Raw genomic sequence first — 18,911 nt, 5'->3', positions numbered from 1 at the left:
GTAACTTAGTATTGGCGATGTATGTCATGAAGTTTGTAGATCTAATTCTGTGGTGTACCGATATAAACAGTAGAAAACATGCAAAAATCAAAGACAGCTAAGTATTGCCCACAAAGGCCTAAACTGAACATACTAAAAACATTCTTTGATTTATTTTGTGGGTTACTTGAAGCAGCTCTTGGCGAAATAACCACAGAAGTTGTGTGTTGTTGGGTTTGCCTTAAGTGACTAGTGTCTAACTACTGCCGAGGTGCCCTTGAGCAATTTTTTTAAGTTCATAACAGATCTTAAATCCTACATAAGTCTGTGCTGCAGGGCCCCAGTGTCGATGAATTTTCTAACCTGTCACCCATCCCTGGAGGATGTTTTGAACCAAAGTTAGTCATCATTGGCGGAGAGTCACAGTCACTGTTTTCATCCGGTCACTCTAGTATTTGGTGTCTCCTCAAAGTCAAATGTAATCACTCAAGGAGACACTTTATTTTAGGACACCTGTCTTGGAAAAGATGTAAGCGCATTATACCGTCTGCGAATCACACCGCTCTCCTTTGGAAACACAGAAACAATCAAACCTTTCTTCAGTGGGAATTAAGACGGACAGGTAGATTGTCACCAAAAAAGGCAAAAAGTAGTGTCACCTTGCATTGTGGGTGTTTTTTTTATTTTATTTAAGCTAGCTAAGAAGCCTCTCCAGGCGGGTGACTGTTAATGGGAAAAAATGAATGCACTTGACTGGTGGATATGATGGCAAGCGAGTGCTCTTAACAAGGCATCACAGTCAGTCAGAGTTACGGATCCATCACTTTCACAGGCGGCTTCCAGAAGGCCCCTGACGTTTTTAACGGATATTCAAAGAGCCAGAAGAGTCTGTGAAGGATCGAAGGAGGGGTGGGTGGAAGAGAGGATTTGACTGTGGCTGACAGCGCCGCATTTAATTTGGACTGCCAGATCCTTTTTCATTTGACTCCCCCTCAACCGGCTTAAAAGCGACGGAGGACTTTTGCAGGCGAAGGTTTGCCAGGATGCCTCCGATTAGCGCTGATGTGCCACGTCACACTTTTAAGCCAGCCCGTAATTCATGTTCAACAGGGGGATACTCGTACATTACACTGTGCTGTGCGAGGCCGTGATTAATTGACTCACGCTTTAATATTGGATGTAATTTGCCCGTCCTCTGATGTGAAACTGACTGAAATGCCAGACTTACTATGCGACGCCGCCAGCCCGCGGCTGTCGCAGTAGACACTCTGCCCACAACGTAATCTCGAACACAATCCAATTTGAAATCAGTCACAAAATGTGGACGCATTCAAAAAAATATTTAACATATTCAAATTCTTCCCCCAAAATTTCAGTTCTGAGTTTCTGGGGGGGTTTGTGTTGGTTTTTGTGTCTATTCTTTCTACAGTTCACGCTTACAAACATGCCTTACATAACTTTGCTTCATCCATGGAGGCACAACAAAACAATAAAACATTTGTCCAAAATGTTCAAGGGTCTCCTATTTATTCTTTTTGCCTTTCAGACTATGCTGTTCTTGGCTAAAGTAGAGGAGGATGGCCAAGCAAGTGAGGTCAGGAGAGAAATGGCGGAGACACTCCTGTCTGCATTGATAGACAGACATCAACAGAGGCAGACGTGGAGAGACAGGTAACGCATACGGAAAATTAGTAAACAAAGTGAATAATCATCGTTTCTGGCTGAATAGTTCTCATGTATCAACATTTTTTTTTTTTAAATCCATCTGGCCAAAATCCAGACCATAATTTTCCCAAACTGTAATACATAGAAGATAATCCTATTGGTCTATTTTGAAACAAATAATGAATTTCCCTTTGAGGATTCTGGACACATATACATGTTTGATGTTTTTGTTTGTACTCCCTGGGCCTGGCACCTATCACAGCTCACGTGTGTCCTGGATAAATCTGTTCACTTCCTTCCCTCTTGATAAGAGTGTAGAGAGCACCACGCTGGTCATCGCTTCAGATAAAGAATGGCCACACTTGCGGAAAACACACATGCACTGATTGTTGTTTTAGCTGTTGCTTCTCACCACTCCGAGTCTTGTATAAACTAACGACGGTCACATATGATTACCCTGCTTATTGTCTTGCTCAGACTTGACCCCCGTGTCAAACACATACACACACATCCCCAAACACAAACCTCAAATAGACACAGTCCAGAACCTGAACAAAAATATTTTAAACCAGAAAGTATTTAGAGGGAAAAACAACAACATCTTAGCTTCTGAAAAATGACACACAAGGCCTTAGTCTTCTCTCGATGGCAGTCTGTTTTGGACGTGTCACCCCCAGTTGACCCGAAAAGGTCTCCCGGTCCAGATGAGTCTTGTAAACAAGCTGTTTCCACACACCTTGCTTGGCCGCGTCGACGCCCACGACTCTGATGGTGCATTCCAAGACGCGAGTGCTGAAAGCTAGAAGCCATCCCAACACCATCTGCCTAGCCACCCGTCCCCTGTCCCCCAACCAAAACATCAGCCCTGTCTCCCCTGCCAAATTTACCACACTAGATTAGAACTGAATAGAATAAAATTAGCCTTTATTAGGCCCACAATGGAAAAATTCTAATCGCTACTATCTTTATTACTTGTGTGTACATTTACAACTAATGGGAACAGCATTGTTGTACCCCTTCCCAAGCTATGCTGCATTTAAGTAAAATTGGGGTACATCACTTGGCCCGGAGCTAGCAAGTCCTTTTTTGTTTTCTTGAATGCATCATGTGATGCTGACATGCAATATCATCACAGCCCCGTACAGGAAACGCTCCATCCTTGTCAGCAAGGGCAGACATACGTTTACTCTACCCACAGTGAAAGAGTGATTAGATTAGTTTTCAAGGAGGTCAAGCGCCCCCACACAATGTGTTTGAACTCCAGCTGCTCCCGATATCTCCTCTCCCCCTTTACACACGTTGACCCCCCCCCCCCCCCCCCCACACTCCGCCCCTCCCTCCCAACAACCACCACCACCACTTGCCAAAAAGCCAGGGGTCATCCTTTCAAGTGGCTGTCAACAGATAGCATTTACACAAAACTAAACACATGGCTGGGTGCAATGTTAAGTGAGACGTACTGGTACTGATTAGAGATTACCAGCTTGATGGAATGCAAATTTAAAGTACTTTTTTTCCCCTTTAAGTCTATTTTCATAAAACAAAAAAACTCACATATAGCAATTTCAACAAAATATATGAATGAAATGTTCTCAGGGGGTTTTACAAGGAAGGTAAGTTTCTCGCTTTTTTTTCTGAGTAACTCAGTCCAAAGAAGTTAAGCTATCTTTCTATAGTTGTTTATTCTTTTGAGTTTCCTTTGTTAACATGGTTTTCCCCAAAGTGCACCGTTAATTCTGTGATAGATGCCGCCCTCCGCATCCCGTTTCGGTAAATGGCCTCATTGAGCTCACTGGAAATTGATGTATTATCTGTTGTGCGTGTGTGCGTGTTCATGTGCATGTGTATGTGCTGTTAGTGACTAGAAATAGCAGAGCGGGCGAATTGCATATTGTAGAGCAAGACGTAATATCCAGGGAACAGGGAAAGCTGGATCAGAAATGGCATATCCAAATGTCATGTGAAAAATTAGCATTCAATATGCCAGGTGCTCAAAATTACCACTTCCTGTCTACATGCAGATAACAATAAATAAGGATTCATTATCTAAATGATGACAATAGGTCATGTTTTAGAAAGTTTAATTCATAACTTTGACGTCAGGTTTGTCATACGCAAATAGCAACTCGCTCAAACAACACTAACTCAACACGTAGCCATTAATGTCTAAACAGCTCGTAACAAAAGTGAGTATACTCGTGAGTGAAAATTAGGCTCCGGTTTTCTCTCGTCATGTGTGTTAGTGTCACGTCTCAGGTGTGAATGACGAGCGGGTGTGTTAAATGTGTTATCACACTCTCCAACTGGGCACTGGTGGTTCGGTATGGCACCTCATGGTAAAGAATTCTCAGAGGGTCTGAAAAAAATGCCCGCTCATGCCGGACACAAAGCATCAAGTTGTGTCGAGTGGCTAAAACCCGCTACCGTTTGTCTTGTTGATTCTTTCGCGAATGTTATGTTTTGTCCGAGTCCACCAATCTTGAACCTCTACAGCGAGGTCACCTCAAACCAATGCTCCCAAAGAATCCAAAGGTCGGGCATTACCACAAAAAACAAAGCAAAGTGCTTTGTCACAGCGGGCGGACAAACACCGAGGGGAACAGCTGCGAGTTTTGTACTGACCATGCAAACTGCTGTAGGCTTTGTAAGGTCATTATACGATAATGAAAATCATTACAGAATTACATGGGGGTTTAGGACATGAGAGCAGCGGGGAAAAGGGGAGGGGAGGGGCCCACATTGGGTTTGATAAATGGACTGTGAAGGTGCCCATCTGGCTCCTCTCTGTAGCTTTTTCTTCCTGCTCTTTTATCCACTCTCGTCCTTTACTAGCCCTATTTCACCGCCCGCCTCTGTTCTCCAGAGGGCCACTTTTTAAAAGAGAGCAGGCCTCCAGTGAAAGATTAACAGAGTGCAAACCCACCTCGCCTCCGTGCTGGAGAAAAGAGTGGGTGTGTGATGGAGGGGTTGTGTGTGGGGGTGACAGGCGGAGGTGTTTATGAGCCAAGTGGCGGCGTTTGCGCCTGACTTGGCAAACTTGGTCCTCCCATCCTTCAGCCATGAGAAAAGACAGCAGATGACCTTTGGCGCTGGAAACAGTTGGACCCGGATATGTGAATAAAGACATCGCAGTGGTCATTTTCGGCTCAGCGCTCAGTAATGACACCTCTAAATCGTGACATCAATGCATCATTGTTCTTTTTTTTTATGTGTGTCAAACAATGGTCATCTAAACCGAGTCGATCATTTGTGGGGTTCTAAATGTGCGATAAGTTGCATTTAATGGAATTCTACAAGATTGTATCCACAATTGAACATCTGCCAATCCTTGTGTTGCCGCTTAGTTTTGGGTGTTTCATTTGCATTTTTTTTTTCGGGAGGTGTGAAGTCTGACCTTGTAGCAAGCCAATGCAAATAGAGGCCCGAAAGAACTATGCTAGGCTAGAATTAGTTTTGTTTTTGACTGTCAGCAGTCAACCAAAAGTTTTTTTCTAGTCTTATAAATTCAATATTCTGAATTGTGTATAGTTATGAATGTTGGTCTACACGTGCCCTAAAACTCCAGGCTGGAATTGCGCTACAGAAAATGGATGGATGCATTTGACTAAATATGCGACCTGACAATTTTCCATAAGAGAGCGCCAGAGCACAATACTGTTGTCTCTGTTATTCATAACCAAAAATTTTATAAACAGATGACCCCACGTTGTACCATTTAAGACGCCATCAGCTGATCTGGTCAAAAGAAGGTCCGCATCCCTCCCAGCTGCACTCATCACTCAGCTGTCCGGCCTGACCCCTGAGCTTCCGTCAAGTTTTATGTTTCCTGCCATTGTCATCCCCTCTTGTCCTCACCTGGACAGGGTACGGCTCCATAAAAGACTTGGTCTGTCATCAAAAGCTGGGGGTCACCAGGGGCCAGCGAGGGGCCGTAGTGTCGACGTTAAAGCCGTGCCCAGTCGGGGATGACCCTCACTAGTGTTGTATCACCCCTGAGGGGATGCTTAGAGACCCTACGAGGCGGGGAGGGCGATGGGAAGAGAGACCTTCATTGGCTCACACTTCATTCCTGGAGTGCTGACATGTCTTTTGTGTTGTTCCTTTCAAAACTCTGCCTCCATTCCAACGCAGGGGTTGGACAAAGACTTGGGAGACAATAGAGATGCCCCTGTCCCTGTTGGGATTTGCAGGACTTGTCAGTGTCGTGTCCACAATTAAGATGCACAGCCTTATCTAATGTGGCTAGTGTCCGCCTTTAAAGAGCTACAGTGTCTTTGCTGTCAAGCCATCAAATGACTCATTGTCGTCTTAGACTGTGGAACAAAACCCCTTCCTGCTTGACTTCCAAGTTCTCACCCAAAAGTGTGCAAATGTTTTGCATCTAATTTGTCTGCTTCTATCTCAGACATCTCCGTGCGGCCATCGTAGCCCACAACCGTTTGCAAGGTGCACTCGATGGTAAATTATGGATTCTTATGGATTCCTCAGTTCAGCCTCACCGCTTCTGCTTCCGAAGAACAAGTAGTCCTCCCTATTGGTTCCAGGCTGGAAAGTACACCTGAATATGTGTCAGTCTTTAAGGAATGCACTTTCCATCGTTTGCTGCTGACATACTCAGGCCATGCGCACAAACAAGTCAGTAATTTTGGAGGTATGTAACGCAAGTTATGTAGTGAATCAGGATTTTTTTTTCGTACTGTGTAAGTACATGTGTTCACTTGTTGCGCGGTCAAAGTAATGGAAGGAATAATTGTGACCCTCATGTTTGTTTCCTTGCATCTGAGTCATGAGAAGAGCTGCAATGCCATGTGGGAATAAAAAACGCCACTGAACGTGCCACAGATATTTAAAAAGCCTTCCTGCGCAGACGCTCACCCATTAAGCTCTTTTTTTTATTATATATGGAAACAGGATTTTGCATTTGCGGTGACGAGTGAGGCAGAAGGAACGGGTTTTACGCTTGTTTTACGGGTAGTTGGGAAAAATAAGAACATTCTTGGTGGTTAAAGCCAACATCCCAGAGAGCTGATAGAATATCATTGGGTCAGGATGTGTGGTAGGCAATGTGCAACAAATGGCAGGAGTGAGTGCAGCACTTTTGAGGTAATGGGTGTGTGTTCTCCCATAAAGATGCCGTACGCGTTCTCATGGTGGCCCTTGTTGTTAACTCCAAAAATTGTGTTCCCATGCATTCCTCTATTATGATTTTTTGGTCTGACTCTCTTAATAACAAACACATTTTATTCTTGTGATAGAATTTGGTTGTAGAATGTTTTTAATGTTAATCCCTCCCCCCCACATTTGAATTGTTTATCATAGTTTTTTATTACTAAATAATTGTTTGTTTTTGCTGTTTTGCTATATAATGAACTAAAGTCGTGTCCTATAAACGCATATCCACACGTGAGACGCAAGTGCCACATGTTCATCGCCTCCCTTTTGCCCCTCTCCCACCTTACCTGGCGATAAACACACACACGTGCACACACACTTTCCCTCTCTTTAATTACAACCTACAGCGCCGGAGCGCTTCATTTCATAGGTAGCATATTGTCTCTTCAAAGCTGGCAGGCAGGTCATAAATTATCCTGAAGGTGAGGATGGAAGTTGGAGGAGATAGTTGTGAAAATTTCATCTGTCTGCCGTAGCGGCCGCAGCTGCTCCTGTCACCAGCCGTGCACTGGAGAAATTACACAGGGGCAGTATATGTGTTAATGTGTGTGTCTCATGTAAATACGTTGTGTACATGTGAAAAGTAGGAACACTAGTGTTGTGCTCCATTTTTGTTTGCGTGTGGGGGAAACGTGTGTAGTGAGTCTGCTAGGTAAGAACGACCTGTCAATGTAGGGAACATCTCTGCCGTCCCTGTCACCTTAGGGTCTTGAAGCAGGGGGGGTTGTGGGTCTGGGACTTGGCGAGAGGTGGCACAAGCTCACGGGGCAGTCCCCAAGCTGTCTGTGTTCATTACCTCGAAGAAAATGGGATGCGGCCGGCAGGAGGCCAGACCTTTAGTGGCCACTGACTGTGATCATCTGCCGCCTCACAAGTGTGCACATGCGACCACGTGTGTTTGAGTTTGATACACACTAGAAGAAATTAGAATATAATATTCATGAAGTAAATTTATACAGCAGGTAAATTAATATACAAAAATAAAAATGGCATAATAAATTACTCTTATTTATAAAAAAATAACAAGACATATAAAGCAGTGAAAAATAAATCTGAACAAAAGCATGCATAAAAAAATAAAAATGACACATTTTAATAATAATGACTAAATATTCAGGTCAGGAACGATGCATTTGGTTCCAGCATGGTTGGAAAACTTGGGGGATAGGCATGCTCATGCCAACTTGTGTAACTGCATCCATGAAGGAGTAGGACCAAAAAAAAACTACACTAGTGCCACATGACAGCCCCATGTGTTCATATAATTATATTTTACAGTAAAATTGTTTTGACTTGTATAACAGCTGTTGAGCATCAATCCAAGTGCCCCAAAATGTTTCGGAGCCCAATAAAGACTTAACTTGGCATTCTGCTGTAGCACTTTCGTGACACAACAGCTCCTCAGCCATTGCGAGTGGCAATTAGCGAGAGAATAAAGAGAAGAAAAACACAATAAAAGTCCCCTCCCCGCTTGCCCACCGCCCCCTTCCCCAATGCCAATCTGCCAGTCCCTGCAAAAATTCTATTAGGGGCAAAGTCCAAAGCTGTTAATTACAATTCTAACTAGCTCGCCTCCTGACAAATGGATGGCGATGTCGGATAAAGGGGATATCAGCGATTTCACTTCCTCGTACAAAGGCTCCCTCTGAAATGGGTCATCAATCCCACAGTGATAAATGTCTGCTGGAGTAATGACTCTCTTATCGGCGGCGGATTACTGCAGATATTTGTAATTAGTGTTGCCACACAAGTCCCCGACAGATGTTTTTGCAGGCGGCATAATATTGAAACCTCTCTTTGTTGCTAAATGAGAACTTTGTGGGAATAATAGAGCTGCTTACAGCCATTGTCGTACTGGAGCCGGAGGACTCGGAGACCGTTTGGTCTGTGGGAAAACGTCTTCGGCTACTAAGCCCGATGGTCACGTGACTCCGTTAGCCTTGTTAACTTAAAAGCTCTCCAATTTTCAGCTGTAGGTTGTACTTGTAAGCTCTTTGTACAAATGAACATACCTTAGCTGATCTCAAATAAATAAATACATAAATAGATACACAAATGAATACATTAAATGATGAATAAATAAATGAAGTAAAATACAAATATTTTGGATACTACAAAATCTTTTTTTACAAGACCTTATTGTCTAGATTCCATTTTTGTTTTGTTTTCCATAATCAAAATACACACTCACCAATGCCCAACTCAACCTACCTACCTCCAGACACATGCAAAGACCCCCTGCCTCCGACAGACGTTTAAGCAGATGCAGCCAGAGCCAGTAATGGCAGGTGATTATAAGCGGCACACGTGCCAAACTAATTAAACCCCTGGGTTGACAGCAGCATTTGGTACCCCCGGCATCCTGGCAGCGCAGGCATTAAGATAATTGTAGCAGCAGCACAATTCACCTGCGAGAATGTGGCCAACGCGATCATTTATATTTTAGCTGGAAGTTGATACAGAGGCCGTTTCGTTGAATCACATGACGTGTGCGGTAAACCGTGTAAACAGCTGGGCCCTGGCCCGATTAGACAATGTTTTTATATATTGCACTGACATTGATCAATATGCTCTGGGCTCAAGTCTGTACATGAGTGTCATCTCCTGGTAATACTAATTCTTGATGACATGTACCGACTGGATCATATCTAATTGTTTTCCACTAGAATCAAACACATCCCAAATTATTGTTCAAAGAACAGTGACCACGCAACATATTGACATTTTGGCCACAATTTGGATCGTTTTACTTCAGGGTGTACACATTCTGTGTCCATTAAACATGCCGATAAAACCGAACTTCATAACCTTCTGCTTAATTTTAAAGTAATGAGAAAGGGTCGCAGTGAGACAAGGACAGCGGCACTCTTGAAGTGCTCTCACTTCCCAGGTCGTCACTTCTCCAGCTGGTAGATGGGACGCCCTCAGTGCTCCTCTTAAAGGTCGCGTTTATGCCATGAGGACACCCACCTGCGCACATTCTGTGCATGGCTACACGTATGGCTTTCATACACACACCTGGACTGTTAAGTACGTTGTGGTACATTCCTGCAGTTGTGTGTAAACTAGTCAGACTGATTCATGTGATGGCCCGGCGCTATGCAGCAGGTGTGGCCTGGCCCAGGTGCACTGTTGCCGCATCGCGCTCTCAAGGTGTGTGCGCTCCAGGTGAAAGGTAAATGTGATACACTGTCGGGTATTGTGACGTTATGCGAGGAATGCGAGAAGCCTCGGCGTGCGCTGTGAGATTTATGTGCTGCGCTTGAGCAGTGTCGTTGAGGATCCCAGATAACCTTTGCGTGTGTGTACTGGTAATCAATGGAGCGTGTTCGTTGTGTCTGTTTTCCCACGGGGCGGCCATGTTGGAATTTTTACCTGCATAATGTATTGTAATGGTTTTACATTAAAGCATTAGTTGTTGCGCTCTGGAGTAGTTTAGATCCTACTTAACAGGCAGGGATTTTTGTGTCCTGCTATGCCCTCCTTTGGTGTTCCACAGGGTTCTCTTTTGGGGCTCCTCCTTTTTTCACTGTATCTACTCCCACTATCCCATTGCAATATCATTTTTCTTTTTTTTATGTTCTATTGAATTATGGAGTTATAATTTTCTGTAGTTTTTACTTTTTTTCTTCTATTTCTTTTAATGTTCGAAATAAACAAACAACTAGGTTTCATTTTAACAAAACATGTTTTCTTCTACTGCTATGCGGATGATTGTCAAATTTTAGTTCTGCTGAGCTAAAATGTTTTTTTTAGTTTTTATTTAAGTCTACTTTTGTCCAGTCCTGAAGAAATCAAAGCCTCTTTAATTCTAATGAAAATAAAATCTGTTATGGGTAATTTCAGATGAAACAACTGATTGTCTTCCACGTCAAGACTTGGCACGTAACAGTAAAACAGCTGTGAAGCCTTCTGTTTAATCCTAAGATTGACGCCTTGTCTTTTGGCAGCCATTTGAACCCTCAAGTGCAAATGGATGTGCCACTGACAACACTGCGACAAATCTTTGTGGCTGCAGAAAGACAGCATTTATACGGTGACCTCTTTTTTTTTTTTTTTTCCCCTGCCCATATCCCCATCATCACTCGATAGATATATCTCACTTTGTCGACGTGTTAATGAGAACAGACTCTGCAGCGGCGCTCGCAGATGCCTATCAAAGGGCAGAAAACAAAAAGAGAGTGTAAGTAAATACAGACTGTAATTAGTATGACAAGGCTGAAAGACGAGATAACACAGGGCGGACCGCTTCCAGGGTCTTTTTTTAATTTATATAATTTTTTTCTTCTAGAAACCCACATTTGCACTTGTAGGCTGGGAACAAATCTAAAGGTTTTAATCAGCTTGCTACAGCACATAATGAGGAGCCACTAAGCCGCAGCTATCTGCCGCCATCGGCCACTTACATTCACGTCTTCAAAGAGTTTCAGCCTCTTTTTACGCTGTGCATTCAAACCTAACAAGTCTGTTATCTTACGGCAAGAGACCTGCAGTACTGTGTCATTGAATGTGATGCTGTAATGACCAGGTATGACTAGAATGTCAGTGGAGCCCAGACCTCCACCCACGCTGTGGAAAAATACATGTAATTTAGCAAGCTACCTGGATTGAGTGAATTCCAGAAATTACCATTTTGTGGCCATTCATGGCTATCTAATTTCTCAACTAGTAATAGATATTTTGTCAAAATTATGTATTGTATTTACATTTAAAAGCTACAATAGTATTTTTTAATAAAACAGTCAAAATGATAAAATAGTTTATTATTATTATTATTATTAAAAAAGCTAAACACAATATTTTTAAATCTAAATTTTTGTCAAATATACAAAAAACATTTCACTTAACAGCTAGTTGCCTATACTGGTTAGCGTAGCATTTGTTTCAGATGAACAGAAGTCAAGGACTGGGTGAATGGTGTCAATCGCTGATGGCTTGCTTTTACAAGGAGGTTGGATGGTTTATTTACTTTCATTTTGGTTTGTATACAGTAAATTTAAGCGAAGCATTCCCAGACGTGCGGCAACCTGAATGGGTGAGCGCCATTTACTCAGCCGCTTCATCTGGGAAAACATATGGTGCCATTTGGAGGCCCAGACTGGTGCACGCTGTTCTTCTGTAATTAGACTGGCCCGGCAGAGCAGCTACACAAGTGCCCGGTGATAGCGGCAAGCTATGCAGTGTGTAAGCGCATCACCATGTAGCACGTACGGGGGCCAAGCGCACACATCCTGTTAACAAAATGTCCAACAACTTTGACACAACAACTTTGGCAGCCCGCACATGTTCGCTGCGGGCAATGCATAGGGAAAACATGCTCGGGACCTTCATTTAGTCTATTTACTGACATCTGTGGCAGCAATTTGGAACGGAAGTGCTTTCTTGTCACATTTTATAGTCTGAGTCATTAAAAGAAATATAAGTCAAGACAATATACAGAGGTATTGTATACAGTAAATGTCAAACCGACACCCGTAGACTGTCACGTTTAATGATCTCATGTTATGTGCAGCATAAAATAATTAAAAACAAAAAGGACAACTCCCAGGTAGTCACGTTTCTAAAGATACTCATAATAGAGGAAAACTCTAGTTTTGATACTAATTACCTTTCTTTTTTTAATTGTCTTTGACGCCATGACAAGGTGGGGAGGTGGGGGGAGCAGCTTGTGTGTGGAGGGCGTGAGTTGCGTTGGCACTATTGTGGGGGTGTCAGCTGGGCCGTTGTCCTGTCTAGGGGGAAACCGGCTGGCAGCTCGGCGGGACGGCCCAGTTAAAGATACACCGCTGGGAACCGGTGGCTGATCCAAAACACACAAGCGCATATACATACAGTATGCACACCCCAGGAGGGATCACTAAGGGATGGTGGCAGGTCAGGGGAAGCTTCCAAACTTGGAATAAAGACGTGGCAGGCTCATTTATAACATGTGACAGCGCCAATCTGCCCTCATCGTCAAAGAAAAATCCTGTAGTTCAGTTTGTGGCCACAAAACATTCAGACCAATAAGAATCATGGTGATGACAATGACGTTATTGTTTTGATGTGTGCAATAGAAAGGTTTCTGCCTGTGACTCAAAGTCAGCTGGGATAGGCTCCACCTGTGACCCTACTGAGGAAACGTGATACAGAAAATGGTTGGATGGAAACATGGCCTTTCCTAGCCTAATATGTACTGACAATACGCCTTCAAAGATGTACATAGTGTACTACATACCATCTGCGTCCATAGGGGACTTTCTTGCTCCTTACTCTCTTGTCTGGCTAGTAAGCACATTTGCATATGCCGCCATGTATATTTCAAAAGCATTTAAGACGCACATCACGGCTGGTGAATTATGCATCGAGCAGCTACGGCAAAGGTGCTTGTTGGAACAGTGTACTTCTTTGCTAGTTACAATCACAGCCTGTTAAAGTACACAAAGCAGGCGGCCTCTAAATGGACTGGCGGTGTTCAGCGTTTTCAGGACTGACGACTATCGCCTCGTCCTGAGGGGTTTCGCTCGGGTGTTGTTGAAGTAGTATCATTGTAGACCGCGCCGTCTTTTTCGATGCGGATTTGCACTGGCATTCGTTAACGAAGACGAGGGATGAGTTGAGTGAATAATTTAAAACGGGCATGTCTCACAAAATGACGCAAACCTTTGCACGGCTTGTCAGGGGGACGGATGGAGTGTTGAAGTAAACACGGCCTAAAAGGCTCTTATGCATTATAGACAAGGCTTTTGAAACACTTTTCTCATATGCAAATGGACAAAGAGTGGCTGCAAAGGCTTCTTAATATGAATCATTCACATTCACTCAGTAGCATCAACTTTTGTGTTGAGCTGTTAAAATAGGGACAAGAACATGGTTGGAGCACCTTAATGTGATGAGGAAACACATAAGTGGAATTCAAGCGTACTGATAATTAGGTCAGAATTTTAGCATTTTTCCGCCCTTGCAATCAACCTCAGCAAAGGCCCTATTGACGTACCAATGGCAATCCAAGATGGTAGTTGACTTCCGATTTCTTTGTACTTAGACGCATTTTCCCTTGTGTTCCAAAATTAAGCGATTTAGGTTAATTGAAGCCCAAATTGCACGTAGGTGTCTCACCCAAAGCCATCCGGGATAGATCGTAGCTCACCTGTGAACATACAAGTACAAAAGGTAAAATCCAACGAAATGAAAATTTTCAAAGTTTACTTACATTTTTCCACTTGGTGGATCGGGCCAATATGAAGAGGCCACCTTAGGAGCCGCCTCCTCTCTTTACCTCACCTGTTGTAGATGCCACTGCCCCGTTTAACCCGGCACATGTGGAAACGGCTATTTACGGGCTCCCTTTTCAGCCATTGCTGTGTGGTAAATGATGATAAGCTGAGCCTGTAATAAACAATCTCGTAAACAGCTCTGAAGCTCAGCCTTTAATTGCCTGAGGGGCTTGTAAGAGCTTTATAACACATTTATTACCCCCCTTAATGGCCTGCGAGATGTGAGCCATAACATAAGCAACACTCGTTTAATTTCCTGACATATATTGGCTCCGGGTTATCTTTTGGTTATTTTTGCCAACTCCATTGATTTTTCTACCTGGTCCTGTTTATGGCCCTAATGCATTGTGACACCAAAGAAAGTCTACGCCTCAATTATTTTTCCCACTCTGTATTCTGGGTTTGCCGCGTCGAAGGCAGAAACTATTACTTTGTTAGCCAAAAGCACACATCAACTCCGAGCAGACGAAAGAGGCCGGCATGGGGAATAGAAATATTTGATGTTGAATCTCTCCCTATTTACAGGAGGATGCCTGAATAAACGTGTTCAGAAGCCGGGGAGCGGTATTATGACCCATAACCCCGAGGTATTTGAAATGGAACAGCGGGACTTACTTTGAAAAAAGAATTGGAGATGTGCTCAGGGCTCACTGTTTATACCTTGATGTGATTTGGACTGAAATATTTATTTTATATGTATAAAGGCCTGTTTATCTTTTCTTATGTGTTTTTTGCCGTGTCTGATGGCTGGCTTTAGGAGACTGAGAGGCTATTTAGTGTTTAGTTTATCTTTTGTTTTATTGTCGACAGTTTGTAACTTTCTAGTTGGACCTCATTGTACTTCTAGGCTAGCAATTTCGGTTCTGTTTTAATTGAACTGGAGTTAGTTTTTACCGTTTGCTTGGTCAGCTGTGAACACAACAATTGTACTCTGGTCCTGACCTAATAAAACAAAATCGTTCATATACTCTTAAAAATGTTCTGATAAAAATGAAACAATTAGATTGAAATTTGCAATGTTTTGTCAAAAACAACCCAACTTTTTTTTTGCGTCAATCCTGACCACCAGTAGAAATTTGACTTATTGAAGCTTTCACATTTGCACTTAGCATATTGTCCTACTTCTTGACATAATCTTTAGATATATTATTTGTGACATTTCCAAGTTTGCATATTCATTTTTGTCTTACTTTATAGCCTGCTAGATTGTCCACATAATCATTAAAGTTAACAAAGCAGATTTTACCTTGTGAGCACTCCTTCTTACAGGAGTTTTATTTCCTGTTTACATTCTTGCACCTAATAAGAAAGGAGCGTGAGCTCATGTGGTTGTAATGGATTTGGATTTGTTTGGATGAGTCACTTTGTGGAAATAAATTGTAGCAAGTTTGCTAACTAATCAACTGAGTGGGACCAAAAAGTAAACAGAAGTGTGAAAACCTTCTCGTTGAAGTTCTTCTGACATTGTTAGCGTTTCCCCGTGTTTCCCTGTCATCCTCGTTCACTCTTCAAACTTGACTTAACTCAGTTTGTCTTGCACAATCCACCTAATCATGAAATTGTATTTGAGGTGCGTAATGGGAAGGAGCGTATTTCAGCACGAGGCACAGATATTTGATCAAAAAATGTGCCCTCGCTGCAACATTTTCCCCTATTATGATTTATTAAACTAATGCTGGGGACCCGGGAATCTACTTTTGCTTTCATCGCCGCACTCTCCAAATACCAATTTCAACCGCCTCCTCAATTATTCTTTTGTCTGGCAAAAGAAGCAAGGTATCAATCTTTTATGTTTTGGAAAAACCTGATGAGCGCTATCTTGTGTTTTTCTTTTGTTCAATTATTTTTAGTGTATGTGTGTGTGTGTGAAGCCCATGTCTAGCATAAAATAAAAATACATGAACTTGCAGAGTAAATCAATACCGGGGACGCTAATTTCAGGGGTATCTTCTTTCAAAGAGCAAAGCTGAATTGGTTTCGCCGTATGTTTTTGATCTCTTACTGTACCGCGTTTCATTCCAGGCACGGTTGTTATCATAGTTGCCGTTGTTTGTATGTTATTTTAGCTTCTTTCTCAAGTAGCTATTTTGCAATTTGGACAAAAGCACAATTTAGCCCTCCATCTGTTTCCAATGTGCTCAACGTTAGACAGATGGGCTCTGTGTATTGAAGCTATTCCAGAGTCCTGGCAGGTTACAGTGGTTTCGGTAATGAACATGCTAAATTTGAGACTACGGGCTGATTTCATCACGACAAGGCCTGTAATGCTATTCTTTTTCATAAAGTTAATCTGTCGCACATTAGTCTCGGTGTTGGCCTCGAATGATTACAGGACTGTATGTATCCTTCTCGAGTCTTGTCCTTCACTTCAGTGTTTTATTTACAAAGCTATTAAGATGGCATGAAATACTGTCGGTTACATGTGAAACACTAGCTAGCCTTTACTAAACAGTACAGTGCAGCGTACTGTACTATATACCCAAACCAAATGAATGACATTGTCATTGCATAGCCCCCCCAGAAAAAGACCCCAAAGACCGGATCCTGGCTACAGAAGCTTACTTTAAGGATGTGGAATGTCGCCTCTTTGGACCTAACGTATGTGTGAGGTTGACAAATTCTGACTAGCTATAGTCTGGTTCACCTTGACACAGTACAGGTCCGCTTGACAGGAATTGGACTCTTCCACTCGGACCACACCTGCTCTCACTGGGGGCAGATCCAGTCATTGATCACACTATGATAAGGTTCAAAGACTTTGCTGAAGAATTTTATTTATACTCTATAACTCACTTCTGCTTCCTAGTACATTCATGCTGGACGACCCGGCCCAAAACACTTCTGATACAGGAAAATTGAGCCGCTTTGAGCTTTTTGATAACGACTCGCTTCCTGGAGGATAACCTGTGAGCTTGGCTTCCCATACTTTAATCCGTTTGATTATGCGCCAAGGCTAGATAGCACAACCTTTTTACTGTCTTAATATCCCTACTGTCAAAAACTTGAAAGCGCCGCTGCTCGGAGCTCATTGTGAGCATAGAATCTGAAGCCCAAACTCCCTCGGCTAATTGCCGTATGTTCAAAGGTCTGTATGGTAGCCTCCTTCCTTTCTCTGTCCTTTCCCGTTGTCCTTATCCTGTTTCAGGTCAAGATGGCCTCCGTTTCTCAGCGCCGTGTTTATGGTTTTTGATTAACGGCGAGGATGTACCTCGTCCACCACCGTGCCTCTATCTACACTCCCCTTTAGCAAGTTGACGGTGAGGCCACAGACTCTGTAGATTAGATAAATTTATGGCAACTTAAAATTTAGAAGACGAGAATAGAATTCTATTTTATTAAAGTTTTTTTAAATATGTTTGTCAAGTACTCAAGGTGGCCTCCGTTATTTGTGCCACTGGATAGTTTCCAACTCCCATCTTGCGAATGATTCATTTCTATACTTTATATTTTTGTTGAGGGGTTATTGGGCTGTGAATAAGCGTGTGTCACAGCCTTTTCACAATCCCTTATGAGCGAATCCCACTGCCTCCGTCTCCGCCTTGCCCCCAGCAGGCCCGGGCTGTGAGTTACTCCTGATAGCCATGAAAGGATTTGGGCTGGATGGGCCGACCCAGCCGGGCTGATTGCTTTGAATGGCTAAAGCCGTTTTTGAAAGCGCGGGTGGAATGGCGGCGGGGGGGCTCGACGTTGATGAGCGTCTTCTCGCCATAGCCTGTGTAGTCACTGCCTCTGGGAGGGACCCTCGCTAATACCCCGGCATTAGATATACAGCAAGCGGCAAGGATCACCAATCACCCCCAGCCACTCATGCCCGGTTATACTCCCAACAACAGAGAAATACTTCTCAAGTAAACTTTTGTAACTTGCATAAAAGTTAAGGAATTATTCACCAGATTTAAAGAACTAGGTGTTTGCTTGGAGTTTGAGGTTTTCCCCTTTTACCCGGCCACTTTTTCACCTTGTCCTCTCGCTCATAAAACACCTTGAACATGGGCAAAGACAAATTACAGCTTCAGACACAGGTGTCCTGGTGTGTGTTGTTTTTATTTCTAAGCGGGCCCCCAGGGTGCACTACCTGTGCTCCACGCAAGGGAGGTTGCCATCCGTGACATGGGACCTGTCGCCGGTGGGGGCTCCTGAGGCTTGGACTGCCTTTCTGTAACAGAGTTTGCCTGTCCCCCAAAGCATCCAGGTCTGAGCTTTAGGAGTGCACCCACGCCCACCGGCCATGACCCTAAACTATATTACCTCTTGATGATATTTACACGGGTCATGGGAACAGACTTATTGACTTGAAGAATTCTCATTGATTAACATGGAAAGGCTCGGAATGACGGAGTGGTGCATGTTGAGGCACAATCATAGTCAGAAAACATTTGAGTAATGGAAAAGTTACACATACAACTACAATGCTGTCAAAACAATCCTTGTTCACACAGGCCAACAAACTACTTTAAAGGCTACAATTTCCATGCCAGAATAGTCGTTATTCTTCCAGGACGCAATGAAATGATTCGAATTTATAAGGCAGGAATTAAGACATGCAGTCTATTTGCAAAAAAAAAAAAAATTACAACAGAACTGTATGTAAAAACTGTAACCATCTTGATTAAGTTCCCAGACGCTGTTTTGTTCAAATTATACCTTATATAGTATTGTTGTCATCTAAGGGACAATTGCACGTCATCAATATTTGGCTTGATAAGCGTCCTACTATTAAAATCACTTCTTTATTTTCAAAGGTGAGCAAATTAAAAGCATTTTGTTTTTAAAAACATTTCTTTCAGCTTCCCAAAACAATATAATCAGCAAAACTATGGTAACGGCTAAAAGCGACTT

General features: G+C 42.9%; 1 protein-coding gene across 4 annotated transcripts in view; it reads left to right on the top strand.

Moving 5' to 3' along the window:
* fto (FTO alpha-ketoglutarate dependent dioxygenase) overlaps positions 1-18,911 on the top strand; it is a 97,205-nt gene that overhangs the window by 41,285 nt on the left and 37,009 nt on the right. For 3 of the 4 annotated variants that reach the window (XR_009714199.1, XM_061276841.1, XM_061276843.1), the window contains exon 8: positions 1,526-1,650. Coding sequence is in view for 3 of the 4 variants with exons in the window: in XM_061276841.1 (XP_061132825.1) it covers positions 1,526-1,650 (125 nt within the window). In the remaining variant the exon portion in view is untranslated. Of the gene's footprint in view, positions 1-1,525; positions 1,651-14,597; positions 14,710-18,911 lie in introns of those variants that run through there. The other variant, XM_061276844.1, reaches the window with a different exon arrangement.

Source organism: Syngnathus typhle, linkage group LG4, assembly GCF_033458585.1.
Source record: "Syngnathus typhle isolate RoL2023-S1 ecotype Sweden linkage group LG4, RoL_Styp_1.0, whole genome shotgun sequence".
Taxonomy (NCBI): Eukaryota; Metazoa; Chordata; class Actinopteri; order Syngnathiformes; family Syngnathidae; genus Syngnathus; species Syngnathus typhle.
Note: the sequence above shows the minus strand (reverse complement) of the source record. Positions and strands in the feature narration are given on the sequence as shown.